Source organism: Rhinoraja longicauda, chromosome 7 (genome assembly GCF_053455715.1).
Source record: "Rhinoraja longicauda isolate Sanriku21f chromosome 7, sRhiLon1.1, whole genome shotgun sequence".
NCBI lineage: Eukaryota > Metazoa > Chordata > Chondrichthyes > Rajiformes > Arhynchobatidae > Rhinoraja > Rhinoraja longicauda.
This window is the reverse complement of record NC_135959.1, coordinates 54,697,920-54,718,909: the sequence shown is the minus strand read 5'-3', so window position 1 is coordinate 54,718,909 and position 20,990 is coordinate 54,697,920. Positions and strand designations below refer to the sequence as shown.

General features: G+C 38.3%; 1 protein-coding gene across 3 annotated transcripts in view; it reads left to right on the top strand.

The window, feature by feature from the left end:
• Positions 1-20,990, top strand: part of nars2 (asparaginyl-tRNA synthetase 2, mitochondrial) — a 48,427-nt gene that overhangs the window by 21,539 nt on the left and 5,898 nt on the right. For all 3 annotated transcript variants that reach the window (XM_078402622.1, XM_078402625.1, XM_078402624.1), the window contains 6 exons: positions 6,800-6,932; positions 10,680-10,778; positions 11,863-11,900; positions 12,194-12,260; positions 14,229-14,366; positions 16,379-16,476. In XM_078402622.1, the coding sequence (XP_078258748.1) occupies positions 6,800-6,932; positions 10,680-10,778; positions 11,863-11,900; positions 12,194-12,260; positions 14,229-14,366; positions 16,379-16,476 (573 nt within the window). The remainder of the gene's footprint in view (positions 1-6,799; positions 6,933-10,679; positions 10,779-11,862; positions 11,901-12,193; positions 12,261-14,228; positions 14,367-16,378; positions 16,477-20,990) is intronic.

Below are 20,990 nucleotides of genomic sequence, written 5' to 3'. Positions count from 1 at the left end.
TCGGGGATAGTTACTGGGAAACAATGACCCAGATCATTATAACCTTCTTAGAGGTTTAACTACCTAATCCGATGAGAATTAAAAAAAACATCAGAATCACCAATTTTTTTCAACTTTGATTTTGCACGCTGCATTTTTGTTGCAGAAGCACAGTGGGACTGGCTAATGAATCTTCAGTGTAATCCTCTTGATTCAAGAAACTTTGGTTGCAGATTTACTTTGCACCAGATGTCACGTAGAATAGGGATTAAGTTTCTAATTGGTTTACATCTTCATGTGTTTGGAGAATTTTGAACATGACTAAGCTTCTTTGCACATATTTTCGTATTCCCTTGCTGGTGAATAGTTTGAAACATTAAGAAGGTGTTGTGGGAAAACAGTCTTTTATGTAGATCTTGACAATTTGCACCTCTTCAATCCTTATTCACACATTTTGTCAGTTCATCTCTGGCCTCTGTCCAACCATCTGCCAATCAACCCCCCTCGTCCCTCACCTGTATCTACCTATCATTTGAAAGATTTTGTCCTGTTCCCACATCTCTTCCACCTTTACTCTCACAGCCTCCCCCCACACCCCATCCCCCATCCACACCTGGTAATTCCATACCTCAACATCATATAACCTGAAGAGTAAACGTTTGGAAACAAGAAACTGTAGATGCTGGTTTACAAAAAGATTGTGAATTTGTGTTTTGATTTAAGATACATTGATTGAAAAACTTCTGTAAATGTTCTTCAATCTGAAGAAGTGTCTCGATCCGAAACGTCACCTATTCCTTTCTCGAGAGATGCTGTCTGACCTGCTGAGATACTCCAGCTTTTTGTTTCTATCTTCGGTTTAAACCAGCATCTGCTGTCTCTTCCTACACATTCTGTAAATGTTTGTTAGATACTTCCATAACAACCAAATAAAATGTCCTGTCCTTTTTACATTATCATAGTGCAGGAAGAGGAAAGATGTAGAATTTTCAGCAGCATCTCTGGTGTAAACCTTTTCCAATATTAACTTCATCTGGAAATCTGAGATTTTTAAATCTTGGGGGAAAAATAGGTAAGCTACTCCTATTTTAACTTTGGGGGTAGTAGTTTAGTAAATGTATGAAGTCATTTAAAAATGTATCTATAAAATAATTGTATTATTTTTTTTAATGTTTCCTAAGCAACATAAGGTCACATTAGCACATTTGAACAATAAATATTAGTTGGGAAGGCAGTGAAATGTGGATTTAAAAAAAAAAAACAGTAATAAATTCAACATGGAAAAAAATGTATGCCATTTTGAGGAGAAGGAACTTTGGAGTTCTTAACTTGAAACATAGCAACATAAACTAGAAATGTGCTTGAATTGATTCCTCTTCAAATTCAAAGATAGACACAAAATGCTGGAGTAACTCAGCGGGTCAGGCAGCATCTCTGGAGAGAAGGAATGGGTTATGTTTCGGGTTGAGACCCTTATTCAGACTCGACCAGAAAGGTCTCGACCCGAAACGTCACCCATTCCTTCTTTCCAGAAATGCTGCCTGTCCCGCTGAGTTACTCCAGCATTTTGTGACTACCTTCGATTTAAACCAGTATCTGCAGTTTTCTTTCCTATACCTCTTCAAATTCAAGGTATGTAATCTCGCTTGTATTTAGTCCCCATGTTCTCCTTTATTTGTATTTTATGCCTACAATCTGTACATTTTTTCCTCTTGTTTCTTGTGCATCCTCCCTGTGACCACATGTGGTTCTTTTTTGTGTGCTCCAGTTTCCTCCCACATCCAGACCTCCCAACCCTTCCGAATTTGGCGGAAAGTTTCTGCTTTCTTATTTCATTTCCGCCATTCCAATTTCACCCCACATTTTTTCACAAAACACATGCCTCGCCTCGCCGGGCTGGGCCTCGCCACATAGCTTGAGTCCCGTTGATGTTAAGAGGGGATAGGGTGGGTGAATGGGGGGGGGGGTTGGGGAGGGGGTGAGTGGGGGTCGAGGTGGGAGGGCAGTGGAGGGGGGGGGGGTTGGGGAGGGGAGGGGGTGAGTGGGGGTCGAGGGGGAGTGGGGGTGGGAGGGCAGTGGAGGAGGGGGAGGGGGGACATGGACCCTTGTGATTTGCTGTTGAAGACCACTGGAGCAAGTATGCCTTCAATTAAATTAGGTATGTGCAGTTTTAAATGAAACCTTTTCTTCATAACTTAGTCATGCATTTTATGACTATTGTTCTTTTATTCAATACCAAGAGAATTGGGATGTGTAAGGAAAAAGCAAAATAGAAAAACAAAACAATTTTTTCTTTGTGTTGTAAAAAGTATTTCTGTTCAATAACCTTTCTACAAAAATAGCAGAATATACTCATGATGGGCCTGACATTGTACATGTAGTCCAAGAACTACAGACTGTTGGAAATAATAGTTGTTTTTCACACATGAAGGCAGCACAACGCTTATGTACATTTGGCGTGCATACTTTTTTTCTGCTGAAAAGTTGCATTATGCGCCATATTATGAATTTTGACGTAAAATTCTGAACTTTGGATATCAAAATTATGAATTTGTAAAATCAAATGTTGGAAGGTTTGCACATCACAAAGATAAGCAGGTTTGTGGGTTAGTTGGCCTCTAAATTGCTCATAGTGTGTAGGGAGTGGTCTGTATGGACTCGGTGGGCCGAAGGGTCTGTTCCCAAGCTGTATTACAAAACTAAATCTTATTGCATCAGTCTTTAATAGTTCATTTGACAGCTCTTTCTATCTACCCATCACCCACTGTGTGAAAAATATTGTTTGTCGGGGTCCTATAAATTTTTTTCTCTCTTATCTAAACTATGCCGTCTAATTCTTGATTCCTTGGGGCAAAAATGCATGCATTCGCCCTATCTATACCTCTCATCATTTTATATAACTGTATAAGATCACCCGACAGTCTCCAAGGAATAAAGTCCTAGACTGTCTAACCTCTCCATATAGCTCAAGCACATGATTCCTGGCAACATCACGTAAATCTTTCTGCACGTTTTCCAGCTTAACTGCGTCTTTCCTATAACAGGATGACAAAAACTGAGCACAATACTCCCAAGTGTAGCCTCGCCAACGTCATATACAAAAGTAAAATTACATTTTAACATCCATACTCAATTTCCTGATTGTAGGTCAGTGTGCCAAAAGCCTTCATCGCCATTCTATCTACCTGTGATGCCACTTTCAGGGAACTGTGTACTTGTACTCCTCGAACTCCCTGCTCTGCAACATTCCCACAGGCCCTACCATTCACTGTGAAGGTCCTCTCCTGTTTTGAGTTCCCAAAATGCAACACCTCTCATTTATCTGAATTCAGCTCCATTCATTAGCCATTCCTCAGCCCACTTGGTCAGTAACGGCATTTTTTCCAACTTTGTCTGATCTTAAAATCACAAGAAATCACAGCACAATTGCTCATCTTGTTTTTCTTCAGCCTATATCAGTAGTCCAATGGGTCATTGATATTTTTCACTGGAAAAAATTTGGTAAAAAGATATATCCCTGCACTGAATGAAGGAGACTACTACTTGTCACATTTCACTAATTAGTATTTTAAGCATTTATTCACACTTCACATTTGTATTTTAAGCATTTATTCTGATTCTATATCTCCTTTATTCCAGCTAATTCCAGAGACCTCCAAACGACTTTAGCAGTGTTTTTATTTTTAATAAATAGCAGTGTTTTGATTTTTGATAAAAACAAAAGGCTATTATTTTTTTAATTTGCAGATTGTGTGCATGGTTTACTTCAACCTAGTGGCATTTTCATTTCATTTGCAGAATGTGTGCATGGTTTACTTCAACCTAGTTGCATTTTCATTTTATTGCTTGTTATTTCTGCTGTTGTAAGAAGCATGTTCATACTCTTTTTTCAGTTTTTTTTAATTTTTAAAGCCGAATCAAGGTTATTATTTTTTATTTTGCAGATTGTGTGCACAGTTTTTAAACCAACAGAAAATTTTGGTTTAAATATTTTCAGAAATGTCCAAAAGATCGAGTGCTTTCTGTTGATTTCTGTCGTTTTCTTTGTTTTGTATACTATCTTGCCTCTGAGATAAAAGGCACCTTGGTTTTGTGAAAGGAACATTTTACCCGTTTGCATTCAGTATCTAATACTGGTTTGTGTTGCAATATGTTAAAGGAAAAACAAAGTACCCATTCTCTCACCTGGCAAAGTACCTTAGGTACTCGTTAATGTTGGTATCCATATTGCACAGCACATGTATTTGTTTTCGATATCAGCAATCTGCAAATTTAGAATTGAGCTGAGAGTTTGTGCAGAATCTTAAGTATTTCGACCTGTGGATCAACATCTGCTTACTTTGGCTTAAATTTTATTGAGTTAATTCAAATTCAAAGAGGTAACTAAAATGTCACTTCACATTTCAGAGGACCAAATGTTAGATTTTTTTCTGTTCCACATTCTCTCTTTTTTAATAATGCCAAATTATACTGGATTGTGTTCCCGTGCCAGTGAAGTGAAAAGCCAAGATAATTAGTTCACGATTGATAGCTGAGGGGAGAAAAAATGTCTTCACCTCAAGGGCAGTGAACCTTTAAAATTCTCTGCTTCAGGGCTGTGGAGGCGGCCATTCAAATCCATTCCAAACAAAGAATATTGATATTTATACATAAGGGGAAGGGAAGAAATATGGGATGAATACAGCAAAGTGGGACTGAGGTAGAAGATCTGACATGATCATTTTGAATGATGAAGCTGGTGAAAAGACAAAAAAGCCAACTCTCCTTTAAGAAAATTGAAGCATACTTTTCAATGATTCTTTTCTAAAAGCTTACCAATAGATTTGGTTAAAATAATTATTGATGAAAATGTATGATACCAGAAATACCAACAAAATACAATTAAATATTGTGCTGAGAGTTGTGTATCCCTTAGAAAAATTGTGTAAATTATTGAATGAATACGATGCAATATGAAATTCCATCACGGCATTCACAGAATTGGTATACTGTTTGGGAATGCTTTTATTGGCCTATCATCGGTCACACTACATCTGATAATGTATCACTGCATGAACTTTTAGTATTATCTGATTTATGAAATACAGTGCCCTCCATAATGTTTGGGACAGACCCATCATTTATTTATTTGCCTCTGTACTCCACAATTTGAGATTTGTAATAGAAAAAATCACATGTGGTTAAAGTGCACACTGTCAGATTTCAATAAAGGCCATTTTTATACATTTTGGTTTCACCCTGTAGAAATTACAGCAGTGTTTATACATAGTCCCCCCATTTCAGGGCACCATAATGTTTGGGACACAGCAATGTCATGTAAATGAAAACAATCATGTTTAGTATTTTGTTGTATATCCTTTGCATGCAATGACTGCTTGAAGTCTGCGATTCATGGACATCACCAGCTGCTGGGTGTCTTCTCTGGTGATGCTCTGCCAGGCCAGTATTGCAGCCATCTTTAGCTTATGCTTGTTTTGGGGGCTAGTCCCCTTCAGTTTTATCTTCAGCATATAAAAGGCATGCTCAATTGGGTTCAGATCGGGTGATTGACTTGGCTATTCAAGAATGGACCATTTTTTTTGCTTTGAAAAACTCCTTTGTTGCTTTAGCAGTATATTTGGGATCATTGGCTTGCTGTAGAATGAACCGCTGGCCAATGAGTTTTGAGGCATTTGTTTGAACTTGAGCAGATAGGATGTGTGTATACACTTCAGAGTTCCTTATGCTACTACCATCAGCAGTTGTGTCATCTATGACTATAAATGAGCCAGTACCTTCAGCAGCCATACATGCCCAGGCCATAACACCCCCACCACTGTGTTTCACAGATGAAGTGGTATGCTTTGGATCTTAGGCAGTTCCTTCTCTCCTCCATACTTTGCTCTTGCCATCACTCTGATATAAGTTAATCTTCCACAAGACCTTTTTCCATCTGTCCACAAGACCTTTTTCCAGAACTATGGTTGCTCTTTTAAGTACTTATTGGCAAACTGTAACCCGGCCATGTTATTTTTGTGGCTAACCAGTGGTTTGCATCTTGCATGGTAGCCTATGTATTTCTGTTCATGAAGTCTTCTGCGAACAGTGGTCATTGACAAATCCACACCTGACTCCTGAAGAGTGTTTCTGATCTGTCGGACAGGTGTTTGGGTTTTTTTTCTTCATTGGCATAACTTTGGTCCTCATGTTGATAAACAGCACTAACAGTTTCCAAAGGTGATGGAAAGTCTGGAGGAAAGACTAGGTGCTGAGAGCTCTCTTATACCTGCATTAAGGAGGCAATTAAACACACCTGAGCAATTACAAATGCCTGTAAAGCCATGTATCCCTAACATTATGGTGCCCTGAAATGGGGGACTATGTATAAACACAGCTGTAATTTCCACATGATGAAACCAAAATGTATAAAAATACCCTTTAATAAAATCTGACAATGTGCACTTTAACCACATGTGACTTTTTCTATTACAAATCTCAAATTGTGGAGTACTGAGGCAAATAAATAATTGATGGATCTTTGTCCCAAACATTATGGAGGGCACTATAAATGTATGCTGATATGACATTAAAAGCACAATTGAATTAAACCTTCAAATCATAGCAGTAGAATATCAAAACCTTTTCTGGTCTTAAGTGGAAGAACATTGTCAGAATATTTGTCATTTTTAACCAGCCTGAAATTATGCTTATTATTGCTAGAAATATATTTTTCATTTATTTATAACATGAGATTTTCAATCCGAGGAAGTTGTCAAGAAAAGTATGAACATTTTATGTTTTGATAGTTTTTTTAATAAAAATACTCCCAATGATTTCTTAGGGCATTCAAGCAAGTATATACCTTTGGGCCAACATTTCGAGCGGAAAATTCCCAAACCAGAAGACATTTAGCAGAGTTTTACATGATAGAAGCAGAACTTGCCTTCACCCAAAACTTGAAAGACATCATGGAGGTAAAGATGCTTTGGCATATCAAGTTGTTCCTGTATTCTCGGTGTTCCCAAAGTGGGTGCGTTGCTTAATCTACTCAGTGCTAAGCAATGGCAGTGTGCCATATTTATCATCAACAATTGCTAAAATATATGTTTGAATAATACCTATTTTGCCGATTATGTTCGAGCCTTCTGCACATACGGTGCAATAGTGGCAATGCAATCTTGCTTTTGGATTAACTGCAAATAATTTTCTATTACTTTGCAACAAAGCAGAACCACAATTTTCTGGTCGAACCATTAAAAAATATATACTCTGAATGTACATGGAAAATGCTGATTGTCTTGCCTATTATATCAGAAAGGTTGTTGGAACTGTTTTTAGTTTGGTTATTTTTAGACCTACTACATTTTCAGTAGTATGTTTAAGTTTTTTTATTGTGTTCACACATATTCCTGTGCATTTTTCTTATATCCATTTATAATTCATGAAGCCTCACCATGAATTCCTGTTGGCTTGATCTTGGCAGCTTGTTTAACCCAAATCGGAGCAATCTTTGGAATTCTCAGGTCAATTAAATAAGTTTAGCTATCAAGACCATCCAACTCTTACTGCATTGTTGATAGTTTTTTTTTAATAGAGCTTTCGAAGAAAGATTGTACATTTACAACTTTGCTCATGACATTTGTGCAAATTATAAAGTACCCTCACAGCGATTACAAACGCTAAGTGTAGCTGTTGCTCTGCTGTGAGTATGTTATCAGCACCATTTGTCACTTTCTTAGGACAAAAAAGTGTATTCTTCAACTATATAGATATTCTGGATGAACCTGTTTTGCAGTAGTTCACTGACTATTTTATAGTTAATAAAATCACAAATTTTCTTTCTTCATGTTCCTGAATATTTTGAACCCTGAGTCAACATTTTTCACTTTGGTTTTCGTCTGTGTTATTCTTTGAAAATGTACACTGATTACCGAAGACCTGCTTCATTGTAGTTTTTTATTTACTAATAAACATTTCATATTAACCAGCCTCTATATTCTGCGCTTTTTTGCCATGTTACGTTTTGGACTTTATTTTGATCAAACAAGCCTACTGCATTGGAGGTTTGTCGGCCTCGGGTCCACTACTCTTTAAACTTTAATTGAACCAATGCTCCTACTGCATTTTTTTAAACTACTCTTCCCTTCAGTGAAAACTCGTGTACTGCCTGATTCACCTCAATTCTATTGTGGACAGTCGACTTTGTCTATGGAACTGATGTACTACAATGCTGAGAACTATTCTGCAGTCTGTATCTTCCCCTTTGCTCTATTTACTTGAGTTTGAATGGCAATAATAAACCTTAACCTAAAAACTAATGTAAAATACTAATTTTAAATAGTTTGCCATGTCCTTAGATTGATTCATGCTTTTCTGATTTTTGTGCCGCTCGTGCTTTTCTTTTACAGGCCCATTTTTCCCATTTACTGGTATAGCTATCTCATTCCACATTTGAAAGCACTTACTGTATGTTTTGATTTCCTCTTGTAGCTTGTGTATTTCTTTTCAGCATTTGCCATTTTATTTTGTATCTTTTTTTCATTTTACAGCAAATAAGCTTACAGGATTTACTTTGATATTGTAATCCATTCTGCTTTAATTACATCTTTCATTTACATCTTGCCTCATTTGAACAAGTGGAACTCATGGAATATGCATTGGCCTTATGCTAAACACCACCTTTGCATATTCCACAGTATAAAATGGACCATAGATGGATCATTGTTCTTAGTACTACTTGCAGTCTACATTGACTGTACATTTATCATTTTCGACAAATTAACACCAGTGAAAGCTAAAAGTTTAAAATTCATCTCAGTATGTGAGTACAAGTAGATGGGTTTAGGTTTATTATTCATTTATTATTTAGGTTATTATGCATCAAAGTAAGCGGGTTTTGGTTTATTATAGTCACGTGTAGAGAGGTACAGTGGAAAACTTTAAATCAGATAATATCATACTTAAATACAATCAAGCCAAACTCAAGTACAATCGGTAGAGTGAAGGAAAAGACACACCTCACAAAATATAGTTCTTTACTTCATCTAGTTCTTTAGTTCTATCTAGTTTTAAAAAAAAAAGGGGCAAAAGGTATTGGAGACAATATAATAATAATTGACAATATTATCAATTTAAAAATGTATGACTGTAAAGATGTAAACAGGTTATGTACCTATCTCCAATAAAAAATTTATTCAAAAAAAAACAACAAAAAAAAAAAACAAAAACAAAATATAGTTCTCTGCATTCTAACAAAACTCTTCGACAAAGTCCATTATTCACATGAGGAAGAGGAGAATCAGACTGTACCCTAGCTTATGGAAAAACTAAGAAGCCTGATAATAGAGGGGAAGAAGCTGTGCCTGAGTCTGGTGGTGCATGCCTTCAAGCTTCTATATTTTCTGCCCGATTGTAGCGGGAAGGAAAGGGAATGACTGGGGAAAGGTCTTTGAGTATATTGGCTGCTTTCCTGAATCAGCGTGAAGTGTAAATGCAATCTATGGTGGAGAGTCTGGTCTGTGTGATGGACTGGGCTACATCCACAACTCTCTGAAATTTCTTGCAGTCTTGGGCAGAACTGTTCCCAAACCAAGCTGTAATGCGTAACCCAACAGTATTCAGACTGAAGAAGGGTATCGACCCGAAACGTCATTCATTCCTTCTCTCCTGAGATGCTGCCTGACCCGCTGAGTTACCCCAGCATTTTGTGTCAACCTTCGATTTAAACCAGCATCTGCAGGTTTTTTTTCCTACACATGGATAACTTCACCACTGTACCAGAAACAATATTAATGCCATATTATTTAATACTGTAAAGAGGCCAAATTGAGTATGAGGAGGAGGGGGAGTTCAACGAGATCTGGGTGTCCTAGTGCATCAGTCAATGAAAGGAAGCATGCAGGTACAGCAGGCAGTGAAGAAAGCCAATGGAATGTTGGCCTTCGTAACAAGAGGAGTTGAGTATAGGAGCAAAGAGGTCCTTCTACAGTTGTACCGGGCCCTGGTGAGACCGCACCTGGAGTACTGTGTGCAGTTTTGGTCTCCAAATTTGAGGAAGGATATTCTTGCTATGGAGGGCGTGCAGCGTAGGTTCACTAGGTTAATTCCCGGAATGGCGGGACTGTCGTATGTTGAAAGGCTGGAGCGATTGGGCTTGAATACACTGGAATTTAGAAGGATGAGGGGGGATCTTATTGAAACATATAAGATAATTAGGGGATTGGACACATTAGAGGCAGATAACATGTTCCCAATGTTGGGGGAGTCCAGAACAAGGGGCCACAGTTTAAGAATAAGGGGTAGGCCATTTAGAATGGAGATGAGGAAGAACTTTTTCAGTCAGAGGGTGGTGAAGGTGTGGAATTCTCTGCCTCAGAAGGCAGTGGAGGCCAGTTTGTTGGATGCTTTCAAGAGAGAGCTGGATAGAGCTCTTAAGGATAGCGGAGTGAGGGGGTATGGGGAGAAGGCAGGAACGGGGTACTGATTGAGAGTGATCAGCCATGATCGCATTGAATGGCGGTGCTGGCTCGAAGGGCTGAATGGCCTACTCCTGCACCTATTATCTATTGTCTAAATGCAGTAGTAAAAGATTACTCAGGAAAACTGGTGCCTGTTTGATATTTTGTATTTAGTTTTGACGATTGCTTTGCAGCTTCATTTTAATTATACCAAAATGGTATTTAGTCTGCCCTTAATTTTGACAGTGTTCTTTTCTCCTCCAGGTGATGGAAAAACTCTTTAAGACTGTAACATTTGACATGCTTTCCAAATATCCAGAAGATGTTCAACTCTTCCACAAAGATGTTGCCCCAGGACAAGAGGTCTGCACATTCTGCATCATATCTTTTGGTTGATATTTTCTTCGCCAGTGTTTATAGAAGTGCAAAGATAAAGTTAATTGTAATCTGCCATATTTTTTTCATCTGTGCTTTGATCGGCTTTTGTTAAATGTTCCTGGTTTAATGAAAGTTTTCCACAAATACAAAAAAAAGATAATGCCTGCACACACACCTTTAAAGGGATCGCACCCTTTATATTATTTGCTGTCTACATACTCGTTTGACTTGTTTACAATTTTGAATGTTTTCTATTTTTCTTGGATCCTTGATTGTGTAGTGTTGGTACTGTAAAGATTTATCATGTGCACATGAGAAAACTTGAACATTCTTTTTGTTTAACTTAAGAACATTTCTAGTCATTTTTATGGGTCATTACCCAAGAACATAAGTACTTGCATGCAAATATATATTTATGTAAGTTAACTTGTTCAGTTTCTGAGCTAGTATAATGCTAAGAATTGTAAAATGATTCAGATAAACTGTTTCAGATGTTATAACACCTAGGCTACATTAGCAGGATATGGCTATAAAATTTGGCTCATCATCTGGTCATCCAAAGTCTTATAGCTATCTGCATGGACAAGTCAGGGGCACTTACCTGGACTGGCACTATTGAGAACAAAAGGGCCTGCTTATTTAGCCTCCCGTTTCACTTCCTCTGTTTGTAGTATTCTGGTGATTTGTATCAAAATGGCAATCTCTTTTAAAAAAATATATTCAGAGGATTTTAGCTATCGGGAGCATCAACAGAGAGAGAAGCAGTTATGTTTGTGTGTCAATGCCCTCATTTGCAGGGAATTCCAGAAATGAATAGATTTTAAGCAAATACCAAGATCAGAAAGGTGTGTTGGTAGTGCAGAAAAAGAACAAAAGAGTAGGTAGATCTAATGCAGTGGTGGGCCTTGTGTGTGGTTGGGTGAAGTGATTTATTGATGAGGGATGATGATGCACTTCAGGATAGTAATAATTATTCATTAAAATACCTGAACTGGCGAGCTTACAACATTTTAGGAAAGCTACTGCTCAACTTTCTGTAAAATGAATAATTTTATTTTTATATTTTTAGGAAAGAGTAGAACGGATGCTCAAAAATCCATTTCAAGTGTAAGTGAATTACTTAAACACCTTGGCCATAATCCATCTTATGAACTAACTTTTTGTTTTTGTTAAACATAAATATTGTTCAGATCTCTTCAATTCCACTGATGGCAATTTTTGGATTCATTTTTTTACGCATTATGCGGATTCCTGTTTGCCATTTTTAAATGGAACTTTAGTGCAATTGTAATAGGCAGTTGGAGGAACATGGTGATCTTTAAATATAGTAATAACTAATCTGAATGTTTATCCATGTTAAAACATGTTCAATGTAATTGTAATAAAAATTTATTTTTTAGGCTTTCCTATTCTGAAGCAATTGACATTTTGCAAAGAAGTACGGAAACCTTCAAGTTTGAACCCAAGGTACAGAAAAAGGCCTGAACATGAATTTGTGAGCATATGTGTTACTTGATAACTAAAATGTAACCACAACTAATAGACTGCTTTTCCATTGCAACTGCTAAGCTTATTAAGGAAAAAACGTCTCATTTAGCAGTACTGCTTTTGTTAATGGTTTTGGTATACAGAGGTTTTAAGAGGATAATCAAAAAGATAAGATTCATTCAAAATTATGGTGCATTTAATAATTTCTGACTAATTACTCCCCCTGTAGATCACACTTTCTTGAATTATTTTTGCAAATACATTTAAGGAAGAAAAAAATAAACCTAATTTTTCTCAGTTGTATACATTTGTATTCTATATGTGTGAGAAGAATATTAATATTTATTATTCACATTCAACTTTCTTTTATTAGCTGTATTCACATCTTCAGATCTTCAGTGTTCTTTTGTTCCTCGGGCTATTTTCTTTTCTTTGTTTACTTTATTCTCATATCAAAATTCTTAGAAAGACATAGACACAAAATGTTTAAGACATTTTGAATGCCGCAGCCAAATGGCTACAACAAAAGCACTGGTTTTGTTGGCAGTGCTTGCAATTTTTTTAACACACAACCTATGGGGTGCATACCGACGATAGACACAAAATGCTGGAGTAACTCAGTGGGACAGACAACATCTCTGGAAAGATGGGTGACGATTCAACCTGAAATGTCACCCATTCCTACTCTCCAGAGATGCTGTCTGTCCCGCTGAGTTACTCCAGCATTTTGTGTCTATCTTCGGTTTAAACCAGCATCTGCAGTTCCTTCCTACACTACGGGGTGCATAGACTTGTTTTGTTCATGGGGAGACACCCACTTTCCTATATTTAGTTTTAATCTGTGTCATGCTTTAATATAAGGAAGTCTATCGAAGAATGGTGATTGCTTTGTGCCGAATTTTCTTGTGTTTCTGTAAGTGAATTATTTTAATAAATGACTGAGATAATTCTAATTATTGAAGAAACAACTCTTTTTATTTGGGGGTTCCAGACCTGTAATGTGTTAGAAATACACCTTTAGAAGCATATCTAGTGCATGATTTGACTTTTTTTAAAGATAGTTATACAACAAGGAAACACGCCCTTCAATCCAACCTGTCCATGCCAACCAAGATGCCCCATGCTGACCAAGATGCCCCATCTAAGCTAGTCCATTTGCCCCCTGTTTGGTAAACATCCCTCCAAACCTTTCCATTCCATGCACCTGTTCAAGTGTCTTTTTAAATGTTGTTATTGTACCTGCCTCAACTACCTCTTCTGGCAGCTCATTCCAGATATATACCACCCTCTGAGTGAAAAGGTTGCCTGTTGGGTCTCTATTAGATCTTTTCCCCTCCCACTTTTAATCTGGGTCTTAATACAATCCTGGTTAAAAGACTCCATGCATTCACCCTATCAATTCCCCTCGTGATTTTATACACCTCTAAGATCACCTCTCAGCCTCGTTGCTCTCCAAGGAATAGTCTTGGTTTGCCCATATAGCTCTCCCATATAGCTCTCCCTATAGCTCAGCCCCTTGCGTCCTTTCAACATGCTCGTACATCTTTGCACTCTTTCCAGACTAATAACATTTTTCTATTCTAACTTGCACATTTGCTATTGGAAAGTGTTTCATTAAAAGGTGATGTCAGCCAATTTGAAGCAAGCTAATATAAAATATTTCTGTCTTTATCTGATCTGCAGAAATGCTAATCTCCAATTGCACTTAAACTACAATATCACGTGCATGGGAGGTAGTTTAAGGTGCCTAGTCTTTGTTTTTTGAAGCTTGAAAGTTATTTTTAAAGCAGTTTAAAGGGTTAATTTAACATTTGGCTAAAAAAAATCTTTATGCAGATTTGAAATATGATTGACATCAATTGAGTGGATAGAACAGCCGACTAAATTCTTTAGATCTAGGTACATTAAATTAAATTTGAAATAATTATGCACTGTCATCTTTTACAGTGGGGCAATGACCTACAGACTGAGCATGAGAAGTATCTGGTGCAGCACTGTGGCAATATACCTGTTTTTGTCATTAATTATCCTTATGACATCAAGCCTTTTTATGCCAGAGATAATCAGGATGGACCTCAACATACAGTAAGCAGTATGATTTATGTTGAATATGATTATATTGAAAATTACCCATTGATTCATCCATTGAAGGGTCGAATGGCCTACTCCTGCACCTATTGTCTATGTATCTATGTATCATTGATCCTCCAAACTCTGACTACATTTGGGTCTTTTTAAGCTGAATCTTGCCTGCAGCTGATGTGTACATAACAATCCTTTTAATGATTGGAAAATATATTTTGAGAAGCCAAATGAAATAATTGAAATGTGCTGCAGCACACAGCATTATGTTTCCTTGCTCCCTTTAATTTTAACATTCTTTGGAAATTAATCTGAACAATATTAAGATGTCCAGTGGAAATAATGATCAAAATAGTAATTCCAGATACTTGCATTGAATGATATCATTGTTGATATGCATCCAAGACGGATGTGAATAGGGTTAGACAGACTCTCGCTGCATCCTGGTGCAGTGAGGTCTCTGTAGTGAATGAGTCTCGTGGGATGGTCCTGAGTCCAAACCCCTAGAGCATCTTGGACAGGTTTAGATAAAAGGCAAGGCTGGGCCCAACACTTTGTCTCCTGTCAAATTTAGTGGGGTTTTTTAATGTCTTAATCATAATAATCCTAATCATACTTTATTAGCCAAGTATATTTTGCAACAGGAGGAATTTGATTTGCCATACAGTCATACTGATAAAAAGCAACAAGACACACAAAATACATTTTAACATAAATATCCACCACAGTGACTCCTCCACATTCCTCACTGTGATGGAAGGCGAAAAAAAAAGTTCAATCTACTTCCCTTCTTTGTCCTCCTCCGGTCGGGGGTCTCGAGCCTTCCGTTGATGGGATGATCTTGGCTCCCGTAGTCGGCGGTCGAGCCCTCTGCGTCGGGGCGAACAACCTCCCGCATCAGGGGGATCTCAGCTCCCCGTGCTGGGCGATCGAACCCCGGGTCGGGGCTAATCGAACCTTCTGCGACATTGGAGCTTCCCGACATCAGTCTCTACCCGAGACTGCGAGCTCCTCGATGTTGGAATCCGCAGACCCGTTTGGAGCGTCGATCCCAGGCAAGGGATCGCAGCTTTGATGGTAAGACCACGGCCCCATGGTGGGGCCCAAAGTCAGTCTCGAGCAAGGCTGCCAGCTCCATGATGTTAGGCCGCAGAGCGACCAGAGATACGATCCGGAAAACAATTGCATCTCCGGCAAAGTAAGAGATTGAAAAAAAAGTTTCCCCCAACCCCCTCCCCCACCCCCCACATAAAGCAAGCCAGAGAACATTAACACAAACTTTTAAAACACACTAAAAATAACCAAAGAGACGAAAAGACAGACAGACTGTTGGCGAGGTTGCCATCGCTGACAGCGCCACCCGGTGGAATCTTAATGTTATTAAAATTCAAGAAATGATTATTTTGTGTAGAACAGTGTTTGCTGGAGATAAGCCACTTTATAATTGAGCACTGATACACTGTGTTCAGAGCTTCCTTCACAAAATAAAACCTTGTTAACGTCCAGCTTGTATTTTTTTCTGAATTGAGATAGTTTTAAGCAAATACATTTGATTTATCAATTTATATATTGATTTATTATTGATTTAGTTAACTGCGAATGAAATCGATGTACAATTCTTTTTACTGTTACATTGTTATTTCTGATTTTTCTCTTGCATCCTCTTGCCATGTATTTTCAACAAAAGTATTGCATATGGTAAAAATTAAAAATGCTTAAGGATGTGATTGAATCTTCAATTAATTATGAGGGAAACAAGCCTGTTTGGTAATTTATTTCTCTTGAAGCTGGTAGTATAGGACATTTATTTTTAATTGCATTTTAGTAAATATTGAAAAACTTGAGTTTTGAAAACAATATTTTCAGTGACTGCAATTTACCTGAGTCTGGCTTAGTAATGAATCTTTGTAAGGCATAGGTTATATATAACCCTTCTTCAAGCAAGAGAAAATTAAGTTTGCCTTAATTTGAAGTCCAATTTATAAACCTCAGTGTTCTGTGGTATTGCTTGCTAGGTGGCAGCAGTGGATCTTCTAGTGCCTGGAATAGGAGAACTATGTGGTGGTAGTTTAAGGGAAGAGCGACTTGATCTACTGCGATCTCGTCTAAAGCAGTAAGTGTAAATGCATATGTACTTATTAAGCACCAAAAACGTTGCTTGAATAATATTGTAAGTTTAACAGTCACGTGTGTTCATTCTTTCAGGCTATTATTTAATGTATTGCTTAAGAAAAAAGATTTTCAACCGTGCATGTTGGCTTATTGGTGTAGAAAAAACAGATTTTTTTGTCAAAAAAATAACTGGATTGATTCATAAATGTTCATAATAATTCAATGAAGTATTATTGAATAACAATTTTGAACAGTAAACAAAAATCTCAAGAAATGTATGTTTGTTCCCTTTAAAAAAATAATCTGCCCTTGACTGAATGTTAAGTATCCAGTAATCTATTTCAACTTCAGAAGAAATTAGACAAGTTATGGTTTGTTGAGGGCAATTAAAAAATATAGCTCCTTAATTCCCTCTCTGTCCTCTGTGCCACATGTATTACCCAGTTCTCTTCCATCTTACTATTTGTAATGTCTACTAACCACGGGTTTGATATATGTGACCAATGACCATTAACTAACGCAAGAGTTAGCTCTGCTTTCATTTTGACTATTTGAATTGTGCGTAGATGAATAGATTGGGAATTTTTCCTTGGTAAATACTGCAAACTGTGAAACTAGAAATTTCAGTTTCATGGGAGCACTTCCCTCTGACATGAAGTTGAATATTTTGAGGTAGAACACCCATATTTAAACAGTTGTGGGAGGTGATTCAGCAGATATAGATTCATTCAACTTCCACGAATGTAGGATTTTATCCTTTATCTGACGAATGTATCTAAATGAGATAACTTTATCCAAACTAACCACAGTATTTCTCATCACTCGCCCCTCATCCATAATGCATTTTAAATGATGCAGTTTTTCTGTGAATTTGAGTATAGTGGCACTATCCAAATTTTATTTAACTAACAAACTTGAATCAGGAGTACTAATACAAGTTCCATTGTTTTTCTATGTAATCAATGTAATTGTTTATGACAACATTAGGTCCATTTCAGCAGCCATCAGCTATCGCGTCAATCTTATCGCCCCTCCTTTACCAGTACACCTCTAACTAATGCTCTCTCACACGCTCATCATCTCCCCACTGATCCAAGTGAATAAATAATTTACAGGAGCCTATAAAGCTCCCAGCATGTCCTTAGGATGTGGGAAGAAGCTGGGGCATTCAATAGACAGCCATCCAGTCATGGGGAGAACCTGCATATTCTACACCAACACCATCTCAAGCCACAGTACAACATGGGTCTCTGGAGCTCTGCTGTAGCGCCCCTTGCTTTGCCTCCATTCTGTCCTTTAGAAATATGTTCATTCTAACTTTCCCTGTTTCATATTTCAGGGTTGGAATAGAAATATCAAACTTTGAGTGGCCTTTCACGCACAAGCAATAATTTTGAAAAAATGCTTAAGGTTCTTTAAATAAAAAAAGACACTGAGGGATCAAATCTGTGATTCTGGAGTGTGAAGTGGTAAGGTCATTAATATGTTACACACTGTTATCTTCTGTAATCAAGCTACCATGGCACAGATGCATTGTAAGAATTCACAATGTCCTTCTTTTGATCCTGCAATGTCATGTACAGGAATGTACTACATTTGGTACAGAGATTTTTGTAAATCCTAGACATAATACCTTGGCCAGCCTTCATACCGTAATTAAAGATGCATTATCATCCTAGTAGTGAAGTGAACAGTAATTGAATCTTAGAGCTATCATAGTTCTCATTGTGACCTCTATGATCTTTTCAGTAATGCAGTTTAAATAGGAACCTCTCCAAGCAGGCTTGCTTGAGCAATGAAACAATCTGAGCACCTCAGAGTCGAATGTTAGTGTGTCATTTTTATTTTACTGAGCATATGAGAGAGATTTCTGATTGGCTTAATGGTCAATCAATATACTCAGAGGTTCAGGGTCCGCTGGGGATGTCACGGACAGCTGTGAAAAACTCCCAGGAATTTCTCCAGAGCATTACCAATTTCATTTACTTCGCCAATCTGTTTTTAGCAGAATAAGTCAATGTGGAGTGCTTTGTTGTTTAAAAGAGAATGCATATTCATTAAAACTCCATTCATCTGCTTTTTGAAATCACGATGGTTTAGCAGCCTAAGAAAACATAAGAAATGGTTCTTGAATTTTCTTGCAGACTCACCGGGCCCTGGTCCTTCACGTCTTATAAACCTAGCAAGGGGTGCCGCGTTCTCGTTCTCCTCACAGACCTACTTTCCCTTTCATGTCACCAAGGCCCTGTTTTGCTCTCCCTTTAATCTCACTGGTTCACTGAAACAAAATGATACCAGTGTGCTGGCATACTGTATAACCACATGGTATGCCAGCTGCTCAGAAAAGGACAGGAAGGCCCTTCAGAGGGTCATCACGACGGCCCAGAAGATCATCGGCTGCTCACTGCCCTCCCTGGAGCACCTGTTCAGACTACGCTGCCTCAGTAGAGCAGGCAAAATAATAAAAGATCCATCCCACCCCGGCCACCGTCTGTTTGTTCATCTGCCCTCTGGTCGACGTTTCAGGTCGATCAAATCCCGAACAAACAGACTTAAGAACAGTTTTTACCCCAGGGCCATACGAGAACTGAACACTACCTTTGCACTAGGCAACACCGTTAAAAAATCTTGTACTTAATATAATTGTATTTAATTGTATTTATGTATTTATTTGTTTTTGCATTTATTGCATATATGTTTGTACGCACCGTCAGGATTGGCTATTTTTTAATTTCATTGTACTCGTTGCAATGACAATAAATGAATATTATTATTATATTACATCTTGGAGAAAATGTGAAGCAAAAGTGGATTATAGATTGCAGTAAATGTGTCCTGTGCTGTGCAGCCCCAGTGAGTCCAGTAATCTATTTATTAGTTCCAGGGCTCAGACGAGATGATCAGCGACTCATTGGAAAAGAAGAGGCAACCTTTAGTTAGAGCTGTAGAGCATGGAAGCAGGCCTTTTGGCCCAGCTTGCCCATGCTGACCCTATCGAAAATGGAGTACTTAGTGCTGGCCACCTCTAGAACATTTGATACTGTAACCGTAGCACGGTGATCCTGTCAAAGATGTCATACCGTCATACCTAATTACCCCAATATCCCATGGAGCCAAACAGCATGGAAATGGCCCCTTTGACCCAACCAGCCCCCGCCGACCACTGCTTCATCTACATTATTCCCACCTGCCTACGTTTGGCAGATTTCCCTCCGCACCTTTCCTTTTCATGTACCTGTCTTTTAACCGTTATTATAGTATCTGCCTCAACTACCTCTGACAGCTCGTTCCATATACCCACCACCTTCTGTTCCCCTTCCATCTTTTTAGATTTACAAACTGCGGGTAGTCAAGCATACATGCCCACTCCCACTGAATTACAATCTTGCTGTTTTCTTTCTTTATTTCGGACACTGAAGAACAGTATTCTGAGTGTGCAAGAATACCAATAGAGTGAAGATTCACAGTTGTTAAATTTACACTCATTGCCACCATACCAACTACTGGAATAACATAAACACCCCTCCCAACCCTTCCGAATTTGGCGGAAAGTTTCCGCTTTCTTATTTCATTTCCGCCATTCCGATTTCGCCTCACATTTTTCCGTAAAACAGTCGGTAATTGCAATTTGTCAATTCGGCCGCTAGATGTCACCAGGGGTTCTGCGAGAAATCCCCCCGCCCTGGAAGTCTCCCCGAAAATGTGGCACCTAGGCTGGGCAAGGCAGCCAATCTCGACCTCATCGGGACTTCCATGGCCGATCGGTGGGTTGAATTTGCAACCTGCGGCCGGGGCTCTGGAACTCCAGCCCAGCTGAAGCCAGCACATCTATCCTCATAGCCGACTTCCTTGGCCTGTTGGATAAACCAGCAAAGCTCTGGAACCATGAGTGCCAGAAAATCAGTGGTGGAACTGTAACGAGTAAATATTAAATTTAAGTGCAAGATTATATAACTATATTAATTAATTAAGACAGGGTTAAAATATAAAGCACAGCAGAAAAGCCAATTACCATCTTTTTGGGCTGATTATCAATTAATGTGCGAATTTACTTTAATGAGGACTTCTGTATGCTTAGTCGAGTCGCATTTATCAACTCTTTCTTCATAACTTAGTCATACATTTTATGACCATTGTTCTTTTATTCAATACCAAGAGAATTGGGATGTGTAAGGAAAAACAAAATAGAAAAAACAAAAACATTTTTTCTTTGTGTTGCAAAACGTATCTCTGTTCAATAACCTTTCTATAAATAGCAGAATATACTAATGATAGGCCTGACATTGTACATGTAGTCCAAGAACTACTTCTTCTTAGGCCCTCCTCGGTCATGGCTGACAATAGGTGATGCATCGCAGTTGGCTGCTTGCTCCACACCTCGGCTAGAGCAGCGTCGCTTGTGGCTGAAGAGACCAGTGCGGGAGTGACAGTCTCTTTCGCAAAGGTCACATTTGTGTGTGGTATCTGGTCTGTTGAAGTTGCTGCGCTCCTTTCTGCGTGCCCGCTTGTCTGCCC